Source organism: Ambystoma mexicanum, chromosome 4q (assembly GCF_040938575.1).
Source record: "Ambystoma mexicanum isolate Mex_15411 chromosome 4q, UKY_AmexF1_1, whole genome shotgun sequence".
Classification (NCBI taxonomy): domain Eukaryota; kingdom Metazoa; phylum Chordata; class Amphibia; order Caudata; family Ambystomatidae; genus Ambystoma; species Ambystoma mexicanum.
This window is the reverse complement of record NC_090928.1, coordinates 99982997-100008078: the sequence shown is the minus strand read 5'-3', so window position 1 is coordinate 100008078 and position 25082 is coordinate 99982997. Positions and strand designations below refer to the sequence as shown.

Sequence of the window (25082 nt, the reverse complement as noted above, 5' to 3'; positions counted from 1 at the left end):
ATAACTCGGCTCAGGAACCCCATGGGATATTTGAGAGAGAAAGGGGCAAACGTGTTTATTCGTATTTATTTTTTACTTTGGTTCCCAGATTACTACCGTATGCTAAAGAAAACTGGAACAGCCTGATAAATGTTTATTCATTAGGCATAGCAAAGGCTGCTGTTCAGAAGAAATATTGTAGATGTCTCCAGACTGGCTGACCCCTAGTCATGACTTAGTCACAGTAGCCCTGGCAAATTTGTTTGGCAATCAATTGCAGAGCTTCACCCCAGAGTAGGTCAAGCATTACATTATGTAAATCATTGAAATGAAAGGGAGGTTCAGTGCGAAGGGGTTTGTTCCATTTGACCCTCTGGCTACTATTTATTTCACTTCTGAGAGTCAACTAGGTGCCCTCGTACCTGCGAAGACCAGATGTGGGCAACCACCCAGGAAGAAGAATGGATGGGGTTACCCCTTGCTTGACACTGTAGTCTCATTAAATCTCAAATGACTCCGAGGAAAATCTACTTTTTATCCTTTCTTGGAACATAACCGGACTCTTCAAAATTTGTCGACCCAAATAGGCAAAAAACTTATCGATGGCCATTCCATAAGTTGTCTTCCGGGAACCTGGGCAACTTTTCCCATATTTAGCCTTCAATATTTTGGCATACCGCCCACAAAGGTTCTTAAGGCCTACCTATTCCGGGCACTTTTGATTTGGACTCCAGTTACTTTGGGTTATGGCATCCGTTATTCCAACTAAATCTCCTGATTGAATGTGTTTTATTTATTTATTTTTAATCTGTGGTCATATTTAAAAATGATCCTATTTAAGGTTTAAGACATTTGAGAGGGACTTTGAAGTAGTGTTTCTAGAAGCCGGTTAATTTAAATGTTCAGTCTGAACCAATGCATTCTGTACGTTGAGGAGGATATTGTTTGGAATATTCCCTGCATTAGGGTTGCGTGCAGTTGCAGTTCATCAGCTCAACTGACATTTAGGAGTCCTGAGATGTTACCTCCATATTTATTTTACTTTTATAGGTTAAGGTGGGTGGGAATTTGTGCATGATGCTTGCATTATGGCAGACTTGTGATGTCGACCCTGTAGTTTTTCAATTATTTGATCAGACCAGCCTTTGTAGTTTTTCAATTATTTGATCAGACCAGCCTTTCATCTGATTTTGAGTTTGAGTTGGAAGTGTAAAACTGGCATAAACTTAACTTAAATGAGGTTTTACCTGCACTATATATTAACCTCGCATATTTGACATCCTGCAGAGAAAGGAGGGCCTCCAACCCAGAAGGTATAGATCGGGTGTATCAATAGCTTTGTAACGCTTATCACACCTTTTTGTTACTTCTGCAAGGCCTCCTGCCCAACCTAAATGTCAATTAGCTAATTTGTGGTTTGATGAAGGTTGCAGAAATTGCAGTCACTGGGGCATTTACGGCCAACTTGGGTGTTTGTCCATTTAGCAATATCTAAATGAAGAGCCGATTTATACATCTTTGTCTTGCCTTTTCTTTCTTTTTATCAACTCTTCTGGAACATCTGGCTAATTTGTCTGTAATGCATCTGGCACCCTGTCTGTTTTTTTTTTTTTACTCTGGTGGCGGCGGCATCTCTGTTGTGCTAACAGAAGTTGGGAAAGGAGCCTTGCCAAAACAAATCGCCTACAGGCCTCTCATATCTTACCTTTTGGGTTTCCTTTCTGACAATGTTTTTCAATGACATTAATAAGCAAGAGCTGGTTTACAGCTCTGATATATTTTAAAGGGGAGATAGATCTATCAACGTTTTTCGTAAACAATTATTTTGGAGGATGGACGTAAATAATTACATTTCCTTTGCTCACATACGAAATTAATTTCCATTGCACACTGAGGGTTCAGAAAACAGAGGCACAATTGATCAATGCTTTCTTCTTTGTGCCATTATCCAGAAATATGTTGTACAAAGTAAGGCACATTGTTTCCTAGTCTGTCGATTTTAGAACAGTGTCTGATGGAGTAAATGGACACAATATCAGAAGCTGTAACTGATAAGGCTATTTCTCTGCCACAATCTGGCTGCCATACGGGTCGGCCTAGATGGTTAATGTGTTGGGGATTTTCGGGTGAATATGGGATTCTGTCAAGGCTATGTCCTTATGCCACTGCTCTTGCTTCTCTACAATGACCGGGCCTTTCCATAGTTGCGATGCCCCCCTGTTGGAAGGTTGGAAAATCGGGGATCCTCTATGCTGATGCTGTTTTAATCTCTTAAATCAATGCAGGGTGCGAAGAAACCGCTAGTGGCCTTAGGGACTTTTTGTGACGCCCATTCCTTCTGTCAATCTGGAAAAAAGTGGCCTGTCATTTTAACCAAGTTAGAATTTAATGGCATGCAAATTAAAAAGTGATTCTTCTGCGAGTAAGGGTCTCTTATGAAGGGTCCGGTAAACATCATTTAAAGCACAGCCAGTCCATGTTTAGACCAGGGACTGGAGCAACTCTGCCATTTGCATATGCGTTTTGGGGAAAGGCAATTCTGCTTGGGTAAGTTTATAAACCTAAGATGTCTGGACTATGTTTGTACAGTACACAATTATGGGGCCAATTGGGTACTCAATTAAGAGGTGACATTTAAAAATAATATATATGTACTCCAGCAAAGTTGGGGCACTTCATTTCTAGCTGGACTTTGGTTTGTGTCAATAGAAACGAGATTAGCTTTCGCCCCCATTTTTCTTGTTTGGTAAGAATTGGTGCAGTCGCACTGTGTGAGACTAGACAACTTATCTGCTTGGTATTCGGTAACCCACCTTTTGCTATAGGTCTGTACTACACAAGTTGGTGGTGTGACTAAGCAGCCAGGCTTATCTCAAGGGGGGTAAATGTGAGCTGTATAATTGAAATTCGTAAATACAAGTAACACTTACACTCAAGGTTTCAGTTATAAATGGTTTATTTATTTTTCAAAGAAGCGTTCTTTAAAAAGGCAATTCATGTAAGCATATAAATATACTTTTCAGAATCAAGAAAAGTTATCTTTGGATATGCTTCTTACACAATTCCTACACCCTGAGGTGACTTCATTCACAAGAACAGTAATTGCATTTATATATCACTTGGCAGATTCTGAGGTTGCAGAAAGGAAAGGTTTAAGGAAGGAAAATATTAAACAGGTTCTCGGTATATGTGAGGACATTTAAATGTTCCAATGAAATCTAGACAAGACTGTCCCAGGAGTAACAGTCTAAAACAAGTTACCACCTATGAGGGACAGACTACATCTAAGTCTATGGGCTAGAAGAGTCTGCAGGGAGCCAGGACAGCCAAAGTCAATTTGAGACAGTCTATGGAGCTGAGGCACCTCTTGGAATCAAAGTCTTGCATAAAGTTAGTTTGTCAGAAAATCACTTGTAGGATCACAAGCTGTTAAACCTGTGGAAACAGAGTTGGAATCGACTCTAAAAGTAAGCCACTGCAATTTCCAACTGAGAAAATCACAGCTAAAAGACAGAGTTAAGTACCCCAAGTCTAAACAGTGCCTCTGGTTTGAAGGAGTGGTCCAGCTAGATTCTGTCCTGCTACAACAGTGCAGACCCCGTGTTACTAAGCCTCAGTGGTCGGGACAAGAGGGAGGGCTCCTGTGGCAGTACTTCAGAGGTTGTCTGCCGCTACAGGCTCTTTTCAGTCCAGCTGAACTTTCTGGTATCATCGCTTAGCAAACAGCACCGTCGTGGATCATGGATAACAGTTGGGCTTCCTTCACTCCTTGGGTCCTGCAGCGACATTCAACTTGTCCTCTTAGAGGGTAGACTATGCGAGTTTAGGGGAATCTTATGATGCCTGCTAATTCCAGAATGTGGGCCCTCGGTGATCTGCACTCAGGATTTGGGCTAGTTTTAGATTTCTCCCTACACCTCCAGTTTTAGATTTCTCCCTACAGGTCCTGCTGTGGTGACCAAGGCCAGGGCCTTTATATCTATGACGCCAAAAACCCATTGGCTTTGCCAGCACTTGTGTTTTGTCTGCTGTTTTTCTCAAATGTAGGGTTGGACCTGCCTACATGACAATTCTAGAATGGCTTCTCTTCTATACAGTATAATGCTTAGACCGATGCCCCCCCCCATACCTTAAGCCGTGCTCTTCAAGCCTTCTTTACATTTTAATAGTGTACAATCTGAACTGAATCACTACTTGGATCAACCACTTTGGTTAAGCAGTGAAGCCAGGATTTGAGGCCAGTCTGCAATTTGCCACATACCTTCCCAGGTCTAGTTGGCACTCTAAAGGTTTGGCTTCACATGCTAATCTGCTTTAGAGTGTACTCAAAGTACACACTTTCACCCAGCCGGGGCTTCTTATGCACTCCTCGTTTCCATTCTTGTTTAAGGGACATTGAACTAACAATAGTCTTTGCAATTACCCACTCAATTCTGGGTCTACCGTCCTCTAATGCAGATCGACAGTCTTAATGCTTTACTTCTAACAAAAAACGCTTAAAAAAAATCCTGTTCTGTTATTTGTACATGAAATATAGAGTGGCAAAGGACAGACGGAGCTCTTCCAGTCAACAAATGGCAGTTAGTCTCGGAACGTTGGCTGGGAACAGCTGATTCTGTGCCCTGGGCAGTCAAATTCTTTGATCACCCAAAGAAATGGCCCTAGCTAGCCCAATAAGCCAGTGCTTTTTGGTTTTGTATTCCATTTTGATGACTACACTGTTCAGCTAGTCCTACATAACATGCATTATAATATTTGTGCTTCAACCTCCAGATGCAAGTTAACACTTGGTCTGATTGTAATTTGCTAATATGGGTCACTTTAGTGTTGGAGCTTTATTTTTAGGCGTTTTTCTGTTCTAGTTGCACTCTGATCAAAACCGGTTTTTGTAAGCATTTATTTATTTGCGCAAATCTTCCAGCTGAAATTAATCAAACTTTGCTCTATTTGCAATCAGAAACATTGCAAGCTCTCTAAACATCACCCAACTGGAAGCCCCATCCTGCCTTATGTCCTCCTGATCATGCAGTTCCAGCTAATGTCGTATTTGGCTGCTCAGCCTCTAGTTATTGTCCCCTTTCGTGCCCATCCTCCCCAGGATATGATTGGTGGAGTAAGGAACTGGTCCAAGGGGTGGCATGTTTCAACAAAGCTTTATTAAGATTTGGAGAAAAGACTCTACTTCTCCCTAAAGGGTTATCCCTACCTAAACTAATAACTGCAGTGCTCGTAAGGATGTTTATTTAAATGAAAAGAATCTGTCCAAATCCTACTGTTACCCTACCATTAATCTACACAAAAGGTTCAGCATAGAAGTGATGAATAGTACCAGGAGAAGGACTCCCTTCTCCCTGTAAACTGGCTCCGTCTTTATCTCTTTCCCAGCTATCCATTAGTTTCTGATTCTACAAGGAGAATGTGGTCCGGAGAATGACTCCCTTCTCCGGACCCACCTTTCCCGCCCTTAAGGGCTGACTTGGTTATTCTTTAGCAATAGTCCTAAAAAGTACCCTTTACTCCCTGAGGGTTTCTGAAAGTTTGCTTTACAGTTACATTCTTCCCAGAATGACATTGTTCTTAAGATTACCTCCAGACAGCTCTTGTTCTCTATTCTCCTCTTTAATCCTGTTTGGATTATCACTGCGACGAGGGAGATTTCTCCCGATGCACTCCTATATCTTGAATCACTATTGTGACGAGGGGGATTACTCCTGATGTTCTCTTGGTTCTTGGGTCTCTGGTTATCACTACTGTGACTAGGAAGATCACTAGTAACTATCTCAGGACTCTGGATTTGTCCCAAACCCCTACCAGGTCTCCTGCTGTCCGTTACGTGGGACTGCATCGCTTGTTCTTCCTGGGGAGTTGGGCTGACTCAAACAGCTTTGCTGCCTCCTGCTTTCTTCACTCTGCTCCCCACTTTGTACTTGCTGGTGTGCTGAAACTTGACCACATGATTCCGGTGCAGTTGTAGGACCACACGGTCCACCTCATCAAGGTCATGCCACAGCTATCTGTCTCTTCAGTTCGAGCTTGACCTCTGACATTGAGCTCCGCTGACCGTTCCTCGGCATCTCCACCACTGAGGATCAGCAGCTGCAGGAGTCCCCACGGATCGCCCTAGACCCCCGCTATGTTGTGAATAGGAAACGGGCTCAATGAGGGAGCAGCCGGAGTGTGCGGAATGAAGCTGCACCTGAACGCATGAGGGGTCTCCCGGCTGGTGTACTGCGCAAAGGAGGAGCACTGACGCACTGTGTGCCTGCATGGTGGGTCCCGGGCTGGTGGGGTTAACAAGCAGTGAGTCCCAGCGGTGTGGAGGCAAGAACCGCCGCATTTGCGACCGCAGGCGGCCAATTCATCAGGCAAAGATTGTGAGGGATCAAATGATGCAAACCTCGGCCCCGGGGTCAAACATAAAACCCATGAGCCAGACAATATAAGCAGGAGTCTGATTTAGTGGGGCAACCTGCTCTGGGCACAAGACACGGTGGAAATAAAACATTGGAACCTGAACTGCGGAAAGTAGTTCATAGAAGATACTTCTCCTCCCATCCCTGGAAGTCCAAGACCTAAGCCATAATACCCCTGTTGGGGGCAGACATGATGACAGAAGGTGGCACTGAATAAAGGTCCATAGGGGTGACGACTGAAGCAGAAAAAAGATATTTGTTAACGGCTGGCGAGGGAAAGCAGCGAACACATAGTGCCTTGCAGGTAAATGGGTACATACTGGTCAAGTACCAGAAGATCACGCCCAGAGAGGAAACACGCTGGACGGTCAAAACAAGCGTACTACGCACAGTGTAAACAGCAGGCAGAAGTGACACGTGCCATCTAAAAATGGAAATCGCGATGTGCAGGAGAAGGCTGTGAACTCCAGGCAAGGGCTCGCGAAGTTGAGGCACACAGAAGGCTACCGGGACCAAAGGAGGGGGGGTGGGGGGGAACTCCTCATTCTAACAAGTCTATGGAGATACTGGGAGCCGAGCAGGAGCTCCTGGTTGTGGCACCGCTCGACGAAGCAGTGTTCACCTGTCCCAGCCAAGAAGGAAAGCTGGCGTGTGATTCCGAAACTGCACATAATGCTAGAGAGACCTTAGCTGACTCCAGAGTGGAAAGCACATTAAGTAGCTGTTTCGCAGAGGCGTGAGCAGCATCCAAGATGGAGAAAGGAACTGGGGAGTCTGCCCAAAGCATCTGGGGACCCTGGGGCGTTCCTACAAACATGCCATCAAGGGTTTGAAAGGTACGCAATTGCTAATGCTGAAAATAGTAGAAGGCTGTTTGAATGCAGACAAGGCACAGTACAAACGCAAACCCCAATCCAGTGTAGATGCATGAGATGCCAGTGTGGGGGGAGTATAGGCAAATATACCAAGCACTTTGCGGTATATGCCAAAGGAACTGTGGAATGACTAAGAGTAGCCCTGGCAGGAGAGTACACCAGGCAGCGGAGATTATATAAAGATTCCTCGCAGGAGAGTATACCAGGCAATCTTCAGAATCGAAGGAAATCCTACAGAAAGACTATGACAAACTTAACTTTGTGAGTTCCGTGAAGACACAAAGGAACTATTGGTTAAAGAAAGACATTTTGCTTTAAGAATCCAGAGGAAGCGAACCACGCTGTGGATTCAACATTTCTTTATTACACTTTTGTTATGAAAGCTTTGCTAAAATCAAGAACAAGACTTTTTTTTTTTTTTTTTTTTTTTTTTTTGCACCCCTTTGTTTTATTGTAAGGGTCGGGATAAGACATTTTGGACACAAGGACAACTGTTCAGGACTTATGACACATAGATCCTTAGTTTTGATTTCTAGGTAGGGAAATTACTGACTAGGGCCAGATAGGCAGTTTCCCAACCCTGTATTATTTCAGTGTAGAATGGTAAATGTGCAATTACAATGGAAAGCGTTCTTTGTCTGTTACAAAGGGTGCCTCATTTGAGTTGCATTTCTGGCATAGGGGATTGCTAGTTGAGAGCACACTACATGCCGGTGTAGTTCATCCGGCACATGAAATCGACAAATTATTTTCTCAATGCTCGTAAGGCGCGCATATCGGCACTATGGTAAAGACCGACAAAGGAGAACAGAAAACATTATAGCGCAATGTATCAATGCGCCAACAATCTAGCCAGGTAATTGCAGGCATGAAATTTGTCTGGGGAGTTGTCAGTCCATTGGTGCATTGGCACAGGCGTGGACACTTGTTCCCAGACCAGTGGCACGTAAAGTCACTTTAGCTTTCTGGTACATTCCTTCTTGTAAATGTATAGATTCACCATCTGGACATTGTGTTGGCTCAGTGAACAGTGCTTTCACCTATGCAGCATCACGTTTTCTGTATTTCTGAACTCATCGGGGTTGATTTTGTTAATACACTGCTTATTTTTATGGGCTGATGCTGTCACCACTGTATGCAGGGCACAATAGCTAGTAGACTGGGCAAAGAGTCAAATGGGAGCCCCCAGCCACCTTGTCTTCCTTCTGGTGATACCATTGCATGCAACCTATCTGATCTTGTTACCCCATAGTGCAAGAGTGTGTTCAAACTGGCTGTACCGGCCCCTCACTCCTCCTCCACCACCTTCGATAATAATTATATCCTACAATTACCAAAAAAAAAAGGCAGATCTAGTAAAAATGCACAGAGCCCTTCATTCCCTATTTCTCTAGTTCCCTCTGGTCACCAGCATATCTCTGATCCAGTAATATGGTTGCTGAAAAGTGGCAGTTTTTACAAAAAATCTCGGCAAAAAGGCTGAGGTGTGACCCGATAAGTGTTTCTATTCTACCACACAAGGGTGTTGCAGGGGTGTTCCCCCCCCCCACTCACCTTGTGTAGTATATTGGATCCAAGGGTTGCAGGGGTGTCCCCCACATCCATTACATGGATTGTGGGTGTTCCCCCCCCCCGCTCCCCTTGTGTAGTATATTGGATCCAGGGGTTGCAGGTGTGTCCCCCACACCATTACATGGATTGTGGGTGTCACACCCCAGCTTTTTAACGCCCATTTTTGCAGCAACTTTATTAAATGGAACCCTCTCTTGGCAGTTTTCTAACTGCCAACGCAATACTGTCAATTGGCCCCATGTGTGCAAATGCTTCATCTGGTCCTCTTGTTAGGAAAATGTACCCTTTAACTCACTATTTGCTGTATTGATTGGTATTCTTCGTCACCTTGTCACAGGCAAAGCTACTACTAATGGTTGCATTTGTATTTCAGACTTTCGAAGAGCGCCACTATGAAGCGAGCCGCTGGGTATCTACCGACATTGGAATGGAGTCTTACAGCAGTGCAATAATGCATGGTTTCTGGCGCCTTTTCCATTATATTAGTGGGAAAAACGCAGAAGGTATGTTAAACATTCCATGTGTTCACTGAAAATTTGATGAAGATGGTATAAGGACTATGCTTGCTGCTCATCATACATGAGATGAGGGATGAAAAGTATGCAATCTTTGCATGGGAAGACTGCGTTGGAACGTTAGAAAAATAATCTTTCTGAAATGGCTGACCTCCCTTATGGACTTGAGTGTCTGGGGACCAGGGATCCCATCATTGGGGTGAATAGATGCCTGGAGGAGGTATATAGGGGAATCCAGACAACCTATACGTCAGCAGTCTTGCTTCATACTAACAGTGGGACTATTGTCCAGATCTTACTCCACCACTATGGGTTTCGGGAAAGCGTGAGGATAGTGTTACTTTTGTTTCATTTGCAGGCCATCTCTCAAATGGGATCGTTTTTCAGAACCTCATCTTTCCAAATGAGCACTAGTTAAATAGGAAGTACGATGATCCCCATTCCCAGCCTGAGAGCGGCATGCAAGTAGTGTGCTACTACTGCAGCATAGCCCACTGAGCACTCTCCTTGCAAGTACTAGCCGCCATAACCCTAGGTCTTTCCTGCTCCTTTGTGGGAACAAAAGCAGTGTAGCTCCCCGAGACAGTTCATTCACATGCGCACACATAAACTATTGTTGGCCTCTTCCCTGCTCCCTCTGCAGAGCCATGAGGTCAATCGGCTACTTCACCTGAATTCAAAATGTCGGAGGTTTTAACCCTTGGCAGTTGCCAAGCACGTATTAAAGACAATCACCTAAGAGCTAGAAAACAGCATAATCCCCGAGGAAACCAACACACTTAGTAAAACCCACAGGGAAAATAGACCTAACCAATCACTACTAGGCAGAAAAACTTATTACTGGGAATATTGGATAATCACAGTATGCAGGACCTCTAGAAAAGAGCCCAAGGCTCAGACTTCAGGGGGCACTGATCAGGGTCGCACCTTGGTGGTAGAGAAGGTAGAACATTCCAGAGAGTGCACGCATAACCGAGAGGGAGAAGAGACCAGAAGACTCCTGGGGGTTATATCCCAAACTCTGGCAGAGACGAGACCAAGAACCTGCTTGAGGCTTTATACCAGACACTGATGAACTCGAGCCAAAGGGAGAGCTTATGGGAAGCCAGCTCTAGGGACTAATGGGGACAAAGTCCCAAGGGAGAGGAAAGTGAAGGGTCTACTGAGGCCTGTTTGAGAAGACCAGAAGCCTGCTGAGAACTGCATCTCTGCTACTGGCAGAGACCCTTCCCAGAGAATGAAGAAAGCGGAGTGTGTTGAGAGCTACAACTCGGACAGTGATGGATATCGGAGATGGAGAAACAAGAATCTACAAAGTCTGTGGGAGAATATCTTCACGAGGTTAAGAAGTAACTTAGTGTGGGAGACCTGAAAGACCTAGGCTTAGGAGCAGACCTATGAAAAGTGGTTCATAAAAAATGCAGCAGGGCTCTAAAACGTAAGCATGAAGGGAATACATAATTGCTGGTAGGAGTTTGTTAAAGGTGTCTTTATTCAGCCAGGAGAGTGACTGACTCTTGGCAAGATGGTGAGCATATCGGAGCCTGAACTGTACCCTAAAAAACAGAGGGGAATATACTTACTGTTGGCGAAGCAAGCTGGGTGCTATAACCAATATAACTGTAAAACCATAATCCTGTAGAGCCAGGAAGTGAGCTGGGCACACACTGCCCCCGGCCTTCTGTAGTAGGTAAGGGAATCTGAAAGGACTAGTGGTCTTTTAGATGGGGGAGGAGGGGGTCTACCCTATTTTACGTAGACCCATCCTGACTCTTCAGTAAAGTTATCTATCTTGTATTTTAATTGGGAAATCCTTAGCCCTACAGGGGTATGTCGACTCCCATCCGGTTGCTTGTGAATAAAGATGGTAAATAGTACATGTCTAAGTTGTGTGATACTTCGGCACTCAGGCCTATATGTAGGGTGATTAGATGAAACCATATCCCATATGGGCTTTCATATAGTGCAAGGCAATTCTGGGACATGTTACCTTGGTTAACAAAGTAAAAACAAATGTACTGGAGTGGTTAGGAAAGTTTTCCTAAAGTCCTACTTGGGGGTAAGACTTTAGTAAGCTATCCCATTGGTTTGTATATCCCCCCCCCCCCCAACTGTAGACCTTGGTAGAGTGGCAGAGCAGTTGGGCTCATCTGAAGAGGATGATGTGAGCTGTAGTTAAGTACACTGAACCTAGCTAGTAATGCACATCAAAGAAACGCATACATTTATTATATTTACTGAAGTCACTGTTAAATACTTAGTACAATAAACCAACACACATGGGTATACTTTTCAATAATTTCAAAAGGCCACGTCTTAGTTGCTGAACGCATACGTTTGGCAGTTCTACCGTACTATCGGTAATAACGCGCACCCACAAAGTAATACAGTAATTGTATTTAGTCAGCATACATTTTTGAGAAGGAAAACAGTTAGTGTTATCCTAGCAGAGCTTCAGGTTCTAGAGGCAGTTTCCATGCACAGCAAGTCTTTCCAAAACGCAACCCTAGCTAAAAGGCAGTTCAGAGGCTTCAAGTCTTGAGAAGCAGCAGAAGTCAAAAGTTCTTGTGGATACTTTCTAGTCGCTAGGAAAGAAGATGCAAGAAAACTTGACCAACGTTGGAGACACTGTTAAAGGACTCGCTAAAGGGGGACACAAGCAGCAGCTTGAGTCTGAGGTAAGAGGGGGTTGCCCTAGACAACTCTGTGTACTCCAATGCTCTGTAGCGACTTTCTGGAATAAGGCAAGCAATACACCCCACCCCCTCCCCCGACAATACCTTTTGGTTTGGAAAAACAGTTTGCGGTCCATGCTCCGCGATGTTACAGCTCTGGACCCGACCTCCGGATTCCTTTGTCTGTTGACAAAAGGCAGGACAATGGACCACATCTCTCAGCAGCAGTCTCGAGGGAGGACCTCTGGTATGGATCAACTTCTTTGGTCACTGCGGTTTTGGCACCTTTTCTGCAGCATCAACAAAGGACATGATTCGCCCGTTCAATCTTCGGTACCTGCAGTCCCGCACTCTGATGGGTCTGGACGAGTCGGATTGGGTCTCTGGAGTGTTCTTGGGGACTCAGCAAAGACTTGAATGGATTCGCCCTTTCCATGACAATGCACTCAAAATGGGCATCGGGTCTCCTTGTATTGGCGTTCCGCAGCTCTGGATACTCACAGGACCTAGGGAGATGGCTCTAAACAGTTTGTCTTGAGGCTGGTTAAAGCAAAGGAGTCGTCTTTTTCGGAGTGTCTGTCATACAGAAAACCGTGTCTGGACAGCGGTGGTCGCTTCAGTGTTCCAAAGGGTCTGCAGGCATCTCTGACAGTTTTCTTCGGTTACTTCAGCTTCCAGCGGTTGACTTGCTTTTCACACCAGGAGCCTTACGTTTTTATACAGTTACAGCACTCGCGCCTCTGCAATCTTCCTCAGCAGTTTCAGTAAGGGGCGTGTGGCTGTCCAGTCAGGACAGCCAGACCCACAGTGGGAGCTGGTCCTTCAGCCACACTGATGGACAAAGGACAAGGGGGGTGGAAAACTCCTCCCCCACTTCTTGCCTGCCCAGACACTCTGGAGCCTAGCCGGGGATATCCAAGGGTTCCCACAAAGGCAAAACACACACAGGACTGCCCCTCACAGACTGGTAGAAGGGCTGACTAAACAACCACACTAGTAATGGACAAAGTAGGGATGCTCCAAGTTGGTTCTTGGGTGGCCCTATTGTGCACTACCAGGGCTAGGGACATAGCCTGTAGTAGAAAAATCACACCATATTTGGTAGAACACATCCACTGCTGCCAGCCATAACTCAGAGATTGTCTATGTAACTAAAAAGTCACAGGAGCAGAGACAAGGGGGTATTCCTTTGGCACTCCACATAGGTGGTGTGTCCATCCTTTTGGAGAGATACCAAGTATCCTTAAGAACTGTAGTTACTCTAGAATTAAGAAAACCAATCTCAGAGGACACAAATGATCCCCAGCAACACTGCCCATAAGGAGCTGTGTGCTGCAATAGTAAAATACAGATCACTTAAGAGTTGTGAAGGAAAACCGGTAAAATGCAAAGAAGAGTTCCAAAAGACAGAGCCCATAAGAATGGGGGTGGGGGGAGGGGGGAGGCTCCACTTATTCAGGATTTCTGAAAAAGGTCCAGATGTGGAGCAAAAAGTATTTGCGGGGATGGGGGAGGGTGTCCCTAGGAGAAGGGATGAAGAATAAAAATGATTACTTTCCCTAACATAGAGCATCTGCTAACCGTTTATAAAATGAAAGCCCTGGACTTGGAAAAGTAGTGTTCTGGTGACCTGAAGTTAACTGGGCACATATCTGCAAGAAAATATCATAGTCCAGCACTGATATGATTTTTAATTGGATTGTTCTATTACACAATGTACATGCTGCTTTAAGGACTAGGGGGACCCCTCTAATTATGGTATGTCGAATCGTAATTATGTGGCTTCTCTTCTGCTAGTTTCATAATACTGGAAGATGGTGGATTCCCCACCCTATGATAACCCTCATACTGTTTGTGGCACAGGGCAGCCTTTGTTCTGATTGAACAGATTCCTGGGAAGCGGGTGTTTTGAATGCTAATTTGATTGGAACGAAGACTGCAGCTGTTGTAAAACTTTTTATATCTGTAATGCACAGTGATCTCTAGTTGACCCCTGGTGATTGCATATTTGAATGTTCTGGTTGTATACCTATGTGACAGTCAGCTGTCGAAGAAAGGTGAGTGGATCCTTTGCAATTCTGTTATATAGATGGGGAATATGCCTGTACGAAAGGTCGGCTGGTTTGAGACTAGTGCGGTGTGTGAAGTAGAATGCATGTATATTTTAAGGGTCTGTTCCTGTGGGTTGTGAGACTTTTAGCAAAGCAAAAACTGCATAATTAGCCTTGTTACCCACTTGTATGAGCCCACTAATGTACACTATCCTCTGTTAACCCCAAGTAGCGAAGAGTAGCCTGGGCTCCATTCTGTGCATTACTTCCTGACTGATGGGCCTTGATAGGAGATTCTGCCTTTTGAATATAGGCCATATAAAAGGTATATTGTGTGAATGTTACACAGAGCACCTTCTTGTGACCAAGAAATGAGTCCCTTATTTTTTATTTTTATTTATTTAAGCTTCAATTGGTTTAAAAGAACCTTAGATGCTACATCAAACAAATAATTCACCCAAAATCCTAAAATGTCACAACGAGTTCACAGAAAATTCATGAAATATTCACAAAAGGCACAAGCTGCACTAGTCTAAGAACCATGATTATGCAGTATCCCTCTTACCATGAGTTTGTCAGATCAGAATTTGTTACACATCTGTTTCCAATCGTGCCAACATTTCAAAAATTACTTTCACCGAATTTAAGAGCCAACGTCCAGGATAACCTCCCACCCCACCTTAAAATTGCCCACCATTTCGTCCTAAGCCCTTTTGTCTCATAGCTAATAATGGTTTCCAGAACAATTAGATGCTTCAACCTTTTTTTAAATTTATTTTTAAAAAATAAATGTGTACAATGGCGGCGGGACCAGTTTCTGTCAGCCCGGACCAATTTTCTCCTTTCAGTAACCTCCCTAGTTGGGTAAAGGTTCATACGTAGCCTCCAAAAATTCTGCCTTTCCAAATACGGTAGAACGTTCCTCGTTTGCTAAAAGTAGAACGCATGTAGGTATTTAAGAGGGTCTAGACATTCCAAAAGAGTCAATCTGGGAAGAGCAATATTTACAGCTGGAGCTCAGAGCACCATTTGAATGCCTTGCGATAGACAAGAGTAGGAGATGTTCACATCTCACTGAGACCCTCGTCCTCATCCCTGCTGAGCGATATCAGCATGCCAGATATCACTGGGATCTGATGTGAGCACTGCTAATCCTAGCCACTCCTGCTTTCAAACTGGGTAAAATCCAAACAAGAGTATATAAAAGGGATACTTGTGAGAAAGGGGCAGCACTCCTGTAAACACTGCCATGATATACGCCGGTCATGCTGTGTCCGCTCCATAAGAACCGGAGAAAAGGTATGCATTCACAGTTTGATCTTGTGCCTACATTAACGGGGCTTTGGCTAATGATACCCTTTGCTGTCACTTGTTGAATGAACTGATGGAATCCCTCTGCTGTCTCTCCCACTGACCGGCTAATCCCAGAAGACCACCCCCCCTGCCCCCGACCCTCATAGCCCTCTCAATGTGTGTGCTCATTGCCTACTTGGAGTGCAGCACTCACTTGATCAGCAACTTTAGACCTTATCCGAAGTCTGGGATCTGCATGCAAAACGTGCGTCTCCTTTCCAGGAGTTAAACATGCTGCAGCAGCCTTTTGCAAGCAGTGGAATTCTAGCCAGAGCAAGGATTTGCTTTTATTTTGCTAAGGAGAAGCGCTGTTGGCCTGTACCGCCAGATGCTGTTCGCTAAGTCACTAGCCCCCAAAAAACAAATGGACTCCGATTGCCACTTTCCTGTTCCAGATAGTTTTGCTTTTGCTGCATTCCTGTGAGTGACATGTGGTCAGGGTCCCAGCGTCAATGCTATTCAGCGTTTTGCATGTTACCTCCACTCTGACATACCTATCTAGCATCTAAATGAGGAAAAGCAACCAATTGCTACGAAAGGAGCGAACCAAAGAACGGTTCCACCATTAATACTTGTCCACGTCCCCCATCCATGCTGCCAAGCATCTAAGGAGGGCCCTCTCTTTCTACTAAACCCCTTTGTCAACTCCTGATCAAGGTCGGCTCTGCTGAATCTGTCCATGATATAAATGATCTAAGGGTTTGGATGAACTATTTGAATGTCTGTGTAGGTCCTAGAGACTGACCAACACCCTCTGCCCTTCATTCTCCCATTAAACATTAGACTGCTTTCCAGCTTTACCAAGTAACGCTCTGTAGACTGGGACGTTGCCATCTATTGATTCTATTCTATTGATTCAAGTTACACTATGGGCTTACTTCTGGCCTATGCATTTTCATGCACCATTTGTGCCAACTATTTCTGAGCTGTTCTGAACTTAGTGTTTCTGATGCTTCTTAATCTGCTTAGAATCACATGCTGTGCATATGGTCCGACATTCAGTGGTAACTGCGGAGTATTGCATCTTGTCTTTTGGGGACCGAAAGGGGACGTCGGCATAGGCGTGTCTGTAACACTATCCCTATCGTGACGTGTAGTGTACCCAAAATCCCTCACGCGTCGAGGTCCCTCAGATTGTTTTTTTTTCCACCCAGATAACTGGTCGCCCTATAGCGGAGCTTTTACAGAAAGAGACATTGTTTCTTATACCTCCTTGTCGGTTATACCCCGTTGAGTCACTTCGATCACAAGAACATCTTCGACGACTGCGGGGGATTAGTCTACGGCGGTAGATTTCAGCGCTGAAGATCCAGCAGCCAGACTTTCCACGTGGACGGGCCCTCTGGCCGACCTTTACAGTAGGGAGAGTGGGGTCGGGTGGCCATATTTTCGGTATGTCTTTCCTTCTTCCCCTCTTCGGTCTGGTCATCTTCCACTATGGCTATGGAAAGGACTCCTTTTAGGTTCTGCCCTAAGTGTAGGGTCACATATCTTTGGAAGGACGAACACAGGACGTGCAACGCCTGTCTCCCCTTAGGTCACAACGAAAAGCAGTGTGCGGCCTGCAAACTTCTTTGGCCTAAGACCCTTAAGGAGCGCCGTGTAAAGCGGTGGGCTGCGTACGGTATGTTGCGTGTGGAACCCTCTTCTCTTCCCCCCCCCTACACCGCCACACCCGCTGAGTGACGGGGGGCATCTCAGATGACCAAACATCCGTTGCGGATGTAATAGACCTTGAGGCGGACACTTCTAGGTCCGCCATGCCCGTCACCGACCCTTTAAGAACTGACTGATCTGGCTTCAGGGACAACACCCAGCGACAGGGGCGTACAAACGCATTTCACTAAACGTACAACCCCTACACCAGTTTTGGCGTCGTCGTCGGAAAAAGGTGAGGCGCCAGCAGGGCCGTCAAATTTCAGCAGTTTCCTCGGATCGTGCAGATCCAAAGCCTTCCCCGCATCCGCAGCAGCGTCTTGCAACTGGGCACTCTGAGTAAGGGTGCTGCTCCAAAATCTTCACACATCGAAGCGTGGAAATCCAACGGTCCCGAAGGCCGCTGTAGGCCCGAAAACTACGACTAGGCCTCTAGTCAAAAAACCGACTGCTAGGCCCTGTAACGCTGCGGAAGGTAACGCACCTACCGGTAGACCATCGGAGCAATTATCTCACGCCAATTCTGCGATTATTGAAGACCGCATCGATAGAATTACTGCAGCAGTGGGACTTGTCCCAGTTCCGCCTAAAATCATGGGGCAAGCCGCAGACAAATCTTCGGATACAGTTTGGGGCCCTGATTCTCAAGATACCTATGAGGACACCCCAAGACTCTTTTCGGCCCCGTGGGGCGGAGGATGACGTTTTTCCACCCGTAGGCCCGCCTGGGTCCTCCAACTGGACTAGGAAGAAATTCTGAGGGTGTATGGACCGGCTGGAGCGGATTATCCGCTTTTCTGATCATCCACCCCCAAAAAGGTCTCGGAGAGCCTAACCCTCAATCTTCTCATTTTCAACCTTCTGTCCCCATCCAGAAGGAAGACCTTGTCCACATGGACACCTATAGGGACATTCATTTACGATGAAGAGACTTCCTTTCTGCAGAATTATGAAGAGGAACAGCGGGTTACCACAGACAATTGGGAAGAAACCCAGCAAGAGGGAACAGACCCATGGACACTGCCACATCAAGATCAGGACACTGATGTTTTGTGCCTAGATTCCCCTCCGTCCACCCCGGCTCGCCAGGCCTCACCTGTAGATGACCAGATGACCTTCTTCTCTGTTGAAGAAGGCAGCTGAACACTTTAAGATCTGTGCTCAAGAGGCTGTATCTGAGCAGGACTTTGTAGAGGCTATCCTTAAGGAAAAGCCTCCATCTAGCCAAGCCATTCCCCTCATTAATTCCATCGAAGGTTGGCTCCCTCCTTGGTGTCACCAGCTCAAACCCGAGCGGTGAACCCAACAGTGGAAAGTTGTTTCGGCTGTCTCCTTCCGACCCTCAATTCATCAGGGGGCATGCCATCCCTGACTTTCTGGTAGTGACTACCACCCGAAAGAGGGCAGGGGTACCCCTGGCCACTGGGGAGGCACCTGCAGACAAGGAATCAAAAAGGCTGTATGCTCTAGGCAAACAAGTCCCCTCGGCTGCCACATACACTACGCCAATAGCGAATAATACCACGCTATTTGCAATTTACGCCGACGCTCGGTGGAACCTACTTCAAGAAGGCCTCCAAGAGGTTCCAGAACCCGTCAAGTCCAAACTTCTCTATTGTAGCCGAGGGAAGACCAGTGAACCAGAATGTGATTAAAAACACCCTGGACATGGCTGACGGCAGGCAGGTCTCTGGCCCAAGGGACCCTACTCAAGACACGCTTGGCTGTGCACCTTGGGGTCCCCCCCCCCGAGAGAGGTAATAACACTCGGCGGTCCTTTCGAGGGCAGGCCCGTGCAAGTCAAAACAACTATGACACAGGAAATTTTAACACATGACAAACTTCAGAATGCCCCGCATGCTACCCTTCAAGTGGTCCGCGACGCGGCAGAGGTAGATGCCCCAATCCTAGAGGAGCCGCAGCCTCTGGTCAGAAATGACCCTCAGATCCAGGTCCCCTCCCATGTCACCCCGGTTGGGGGGGCAATTAACATTCCTCACGGCATGCGAGGGGAACCAGTGGGTCAGAAAGACGTTGCCCACGGGTACTGCATGGAATTCGCCCGACCTCCACAATTCAGACCACGGCGCCTTTCCCCGGACCATCTGGAGATCCTGAATCAAGAGGTGGAAGCGCTGCTGGGAAAGGACGCCATAGAAGCCGTCCCTATTCTTCAGGTAAACGAGGGTATTTATTCAGTGTACTTCTTGTACCCAAAAAGGACCTCACCATGCACCCTGTTCTAGACCTGCGCCCAGCGAAACCTCAAAAGTTTTGCATGGTAACACTACAGGAGGTGATCCCACTGTTGAAACAGGGGGGACTACATCGCAACAATGGACATGAAAGATGCATACTTTCATATTCCAATGTTGCCAGTGCACAGGAAATATCTAAGGTTCATTATAGAGGACAGGCATTACCAATTCAAGGTACTCCCCTTCGGCATCGCCTCAGTGCCAAGGGTGTTTATCAAGGTCCTAGCAGTGGCTGCAGCACACCTGCGCAGGCTATCCGTCCCAGTCTACCCTTACCTCGACGACTGGCTCATCACAGGGGACTCCTACAACACATTTCGAACACCCAAAAAACAGTAGATCTTCTCTTCAGTCTGGGGTTCTCGATCAACGAGAAGAAATCCAGTCTAGTCCCCAGTCAAACAAAACAATTTCTGCTCTAATTCGGACGGAAGACTCTCGTCTTCCCCCTCCAATGAGAGGGTTCCGAACATGCTTTTTTCAGATTCCTTAATATGTAGCCAGTTGGGAGGTGATGGTGCGCAAGGCCATGCGCTTGCTAGGAATGATGGCGGGAGCATAAACTTGCTGCGCATGCGTCCCATGCAAGAGTGGCTCAACAGCCAGTGGTGTTAGGCCAGCGGACAATGGGAAGATCTGGTAGTTGTCTCGTCAGCCCTCGTTCTCTCTCTGCAGTGGTGGTCAAGAGAAAACCTCTTGAAGGGGGGAAAACCTTCACCACCCCTTCAGTGGAACCCACTCTCACGACAGATGCATCTCTCACGGGGCGGGGGGGGGCTCACCTACTTCAGCAGACAGCACATGGAGTGTGGTCCCCTCAAGTATCGTCCAACCATATAAATTTACTAGAGCTATTAGCGGTGTTCAAGGCGATAAAAGGCCTTTCAAATGCAACTGCAAGGGAAGACGGTGCTGTTTCTTATGGACAGCACTACAGCCATGTATTACCTGAACAAACAGTGGGTCACTCACTCTCCAGGGCTATGCAAGCTGTCCCAAAACATCTGGATGTGGGCTCTCAGACACAAGATGTTTCTGCTGTCCCAAAGTGTTCCAGGGGAACTCGACCTTCTGGCAGATGTGCTCAGCAGAGACTTTCCTCTGCCTGAAGAATACGAATGAGTCTGCACGAAGACATTGTGTCCCAACGTCTTCGCAGAATGGGGCTTCCCAGAGATCGACCTGTTTGCAACTCAGGAGAACGCCCAATGCCAAGACTACGCCTCCAGGTACCCCCAGAACTGCTCCAAGGGGAACGGTCTCTGGATAACATGGTCAGGGAAATATGTCTACGCCCCCCCCCCCCCACTCCCCTTTCTCAACAAGATAGTGCACAAGATGCACCAGGAACCAGTTACCATGATACTGGTGGCCCCCCATGTGGGCCTGCCAACCCTGGTTCGCTCATCTGATGGAAATGTCCCTCTCCCCACACATTGAAACTACCCTGCCCGTATAACATGTTGTCTCCGGACAGGGGGGGAGACACTACACCCATGCCCACAAACTTTGTACTTCGTAGCTTGGCTCCTGAGGTCACAGAGTTTGGACACCTATAGCTCCCTCAGAAGTGCATGGACATACTCGAGGAAGCTAGGAAACCGAACGCACGTTATTGCTATGCCAGCAAATGGAAACGTTTTGTCATCCCATCGATTGCTCACCCACACACATTGTGCTGTACCTAACCCATCTGTTGGACGCTGGGTTAGTCTTCAATTCCCTAAAGGTTCATCTGGCTGCACTGTCAGCCTACACCACATCACAACTAAAGGTGTCGTGGTGGAAGATACTGGTGGTTAAGGCCTTTATGGAAGGGGTTAAGAGGATTTACACTCCCATTTCTCACCCAGCTCCTGGGTGGGATCTAAATGTGGTTTTGACCAGGCTCATGGGAGCTCCCTTTGAGCCTATGCATAAAGCAAGTCTAAAAGACCCGACTTCGAAGACGGCCTTCCTAGTGGCTATCACTTCTATTAGAAGAGTTGGCGAACTAAAGGCTTTCTGTTCTAGACCCCTTTGTCACAGTCCACAGGGATAAGGTAGTTCTGCGCACTCACCCCAGATTTGCGCCTAAATTCATCTCGAAGTTCCATGTGAACCATGGATTTAATTATTTTTTTATTTTTTCCAGAATCCCACTAGCATGGCTGTAAGAAGCCTACACACACTAGATGTGCACAGGGCAGTCATGTTCTATCTGGAAAGAACTAAGCCGCTGAGGAAAACGAACCAATTTTTTGTTTCAGTGGCAGCTGGTGGAGAAGGGGATCCTGGTGGATTGTCAAATGCATCACAATATGTTTCTCTCTTGCTAAGAGAGAACCGCCCTTCAAGCCTAGAGCACATTCTACTCGAGGCACTGGGGCATCCATAGCATTCATTGCAAATGTTCCCCTTGGGTCCATTTGCAAAGCGGCAACCTGGAGTTCTGTACACACCTTTTACAAAACACTATTGCCTAGACACTCATTCTAGGTCTGATTCCCAGGTGGGAAAAGCAGTACGAAGACATCTTTTTCTCTACTGTTCCTTCTCACAACCCACCTCCAACTCCGGGTACTGCTTGCTAGTCTATGCACAGCATGCGATTCTAAGCAGATTATGCATTACTTAGCGTAATAGCATTTCTGATTATTGGATCTGCTTAGATTCCCATGCACCCTCCCTACCTTCCCTTCTCGGGGTGGAAGGAACATGGACTTCTTACTGCTTTCTCTCTTTATGTACTCACTCACTATAGCCTTTGGCTCCCTCATGGCAGAAAAAATACAGGGACCTCGGCGCGAGAGGGATTTTGGGTACACTGCACGTCACGATGGGGATAGTGTTACAGACACGCCTATGCCGACGTCCCTGAAAGACCAGTTGCAATACTCTGCGGTTACCACTGGATGTCGGACCATATGCACAGCATGTGAATGTAAGCAGATGCAATCATCAGAAATGCTATTTTCTAATTAAATTTGTGACAGTTGAATAAGTCATTTCAATGGAGTCTTATGGAGCAGCTGAAAGGCAAAGTTCCTCTGGATACTTAGTCACTTAAATAAAAATGCTCTGTATGATAACGCAAGTTATAGGGACCATGCAAAGGACTCCCTGCGAGGACAAAAGCTTGGAAACTTGGGCCAGAGGTATGAGTGTACACTGGAGTGAATTAATCGGCTTGATGCAAGTGGTACCTTGTGTTAGAAGTAAATGCAGCTGGATTCTTTCCTGTGCAGCAGCAACTGACCCAGTCTCCTGATTCCTCGGTCTGAAAGGACCCTCGGCAAGGATTTCTCCCATGTGTGGTTTTGGCACCTTTTTATAAGCTCCAACAAAGGACGGTTCTCTTCAGTCCTGCACTCTGGTGAGGACTTGGATGAGTGGGATTGTGCCTCTGGTGGTCCAACTGGAGCTCACTAAGTTCTGGGCAGATTCGTCCATGCAAAGCTGTTGCACTGCAAATGGGTTGGTAGTCCCCTTGTATTCCAGGTTTACAGTCCTGGAAGGTCACAGCACCTCGGCTTGATCTGTGGTTCGCCTTAGGTCTGTTTGTTCCCACCAGCTAAAGGGAAGGAGTCGTCCTCTTCAGAGCTCTGTCGATAAAAATACAGGGTCAGGACAGCAATAGTCACTTCACGGTTAGTGGAAGGGTCTGCAGGGCATCTCTGGTCATTTTCAGCTTCGGATCTTCAGTTGCAGTGGTCCACTTGCCTTCTGGCTAAGGAGCTTAACCTTTTATTTGGATTTCCCATTCACTCCTCTGCAACATCTCCCAGCAGTTTACAGAAAGGGGCTGTTGGCTGTCCAATATGGATATCCAGCCCCCTAGTGGAAACTGGTTCCATTCAGGCACTCTGGCAGACAAAGACAGGGGATTGTAAAACTCCTCCCCTGCTGCCTGCCTTAACAGACTCACTGCAGCCTAGGCGGGGACACCCACAGGCATTACAGCCACTGGTTGAAATGGAGCTGTGGAATGGCAGCTACTTAGGGATTAATGAGTGGGTTCCCTTTGACAGCATTGTGTAATAGTCATCCATTTGACAAGCACCAGAGAAAGTAGCCCTAAAGCAAGCCCCATCACAACTATCGGGCGCTGTTGCACCCTTCATGCAGTTCTGTGGAATGGGGATTGCACCATACACTCCATCAGCCAAAGACCACGCAGCTCCCTGCATTCCAATTGGCATAATTGCCTCGGTCAGAAGCAGTCACTTGTATAATAATGCACCACTGCCATTCATGCTCTACTGTACCCCGCTGAGGAATAGGGTGCCTACCCTCAAGTAGCCATACAGTCAATTGTTGGGAAGTATTACAGATAATAATTGCATCAAACATTCACCATCCTTGTCCTTTTCTCCCTATTTGGTAACAATAGGTAGAAGGGGGTCTGTGACCTACTTACCTTCAATGTTGCTAAATACTGTCCCTCTCAAGCCCTCTGCTCCTCTACCTCCAACCTTCTGCGGGTGAGACGGTTCTCCAAGCAGAGATTTGGAGGGAGATCCCCTTTCCTCAGCAGGTGCCCGCCTCTGTCTTGAGACTGAAATAATAAAGTTCCTCCTCAAGACCTTCCTCTTCTCTTCCATCTCTCCCACCCTACCCTGCTAACCTATCTTTCTGCTCTTCCTTCTCTCCCTCCTTCTACAGCTTATTGACTGGCCGCCTGGGTGTACCTCAGTCTCTCAGGTCCCAGGCACCCTTGCCAGTCATTCTGCACTTGCCGTAAGGCCCTACAACCCACTGCACCTGTAATAAAACCTTGAGCTTCTCTCTCCGCACTTCACCAGTCTGACTGGGCGCACTTGTTCCCCTGCCCTCTCGCACTAGCACAATCTCTTTACAGCCCTGCCTGAAGATCGTTCTGCCTGTTCTCCCTTGCCTTCACCCCCTAAAGTGCACTCCGAAAAAAACTGTTAAATGTAGAATATTCACTTAATTTGCCTGTGCAGACCATTATCTTCTCAGAAATTGACTCTGAGCGACTGTTTTTTCCCCTGTGTTCATTCTCTCTTTCAGCGGTTTGAAACACTTGCCTGTGTATAGGCACTATATAAATAAACCTTACCATACCAAGGAGAAGCACATTGTGATGAGGGCATTGTGTAAGAAATGGTGGCAAGGGAGATGGACTAAGGAGAGCAACAAAAGGAACAAACCACCAAGAGGGAAAGACTAGAAAGGGAGGTAGAGAACTATTAGGAAGTCCACACCAGCAGGGTCAGGGGAACAGGTTGAGGTAAGATTAGAGACGGTGAGCTGGGGTTAGGCCAAACAAAAAGGAGGACTAGCTGTATGGAGCCCATTAGCAGCTCCAAAGCTGCAGAAAGCAGCTTAGGTGTGTCAATTGTTTGTACATGGAGATCTGAGGCTGGGTGACTGTTTCCTGCAGCTCACTATATAAGGAGTGGTAGGCAGGGATGATTCTTGTAACAAAATCTAGTACCTAGCCACAATTCTGCTGGCAGGCAAAACCTGGGCTTGCATTACCTCTTCCCCACAGCTCACCTTCGGGTTCTGTCACTCCCCCCATGGTTCTTGTCCTTCTCGCTCTATGTTGAGCCCCAGACTCGGACGGTACCTTTTGCACGCTTACCCAGTTGTCCGGCACAGCTTTAGAGCAGAAAGCGGAGCAGAATGAAATGTTGCAGAGGCTCAAACTAGTGACTATTGAACAATGTGGCAGCCATTGTGGTGCAGGCAAATGGCATTGATGTGTATTTCATGTTGTACCAGGTGTT

The 25082-nt window shown here is 46.5% G+C and overlaps 1 protein-coding gene across 1 annotated transcript in view; it reads left to right on the top strand.

Moving 5' to 3' along the window:
• The window catches only part of LOC138467492 (heme-binding protein 2-like), a 77167-nt gene that overhangs the window by 7987 nt on the left and 44098 nt on the right, over positions 1–25082 (top strand). Inside the window, exon 2 of the mRNA XM_069607534.1 lies at positions 9213–9342. Coding sequence (XP_069463635.1) covers positions 9213–9342 — 130 coding nt within the window. The remainder of the gene's footprint in view (positions 1–9212; positions 9343–25082) is intronic.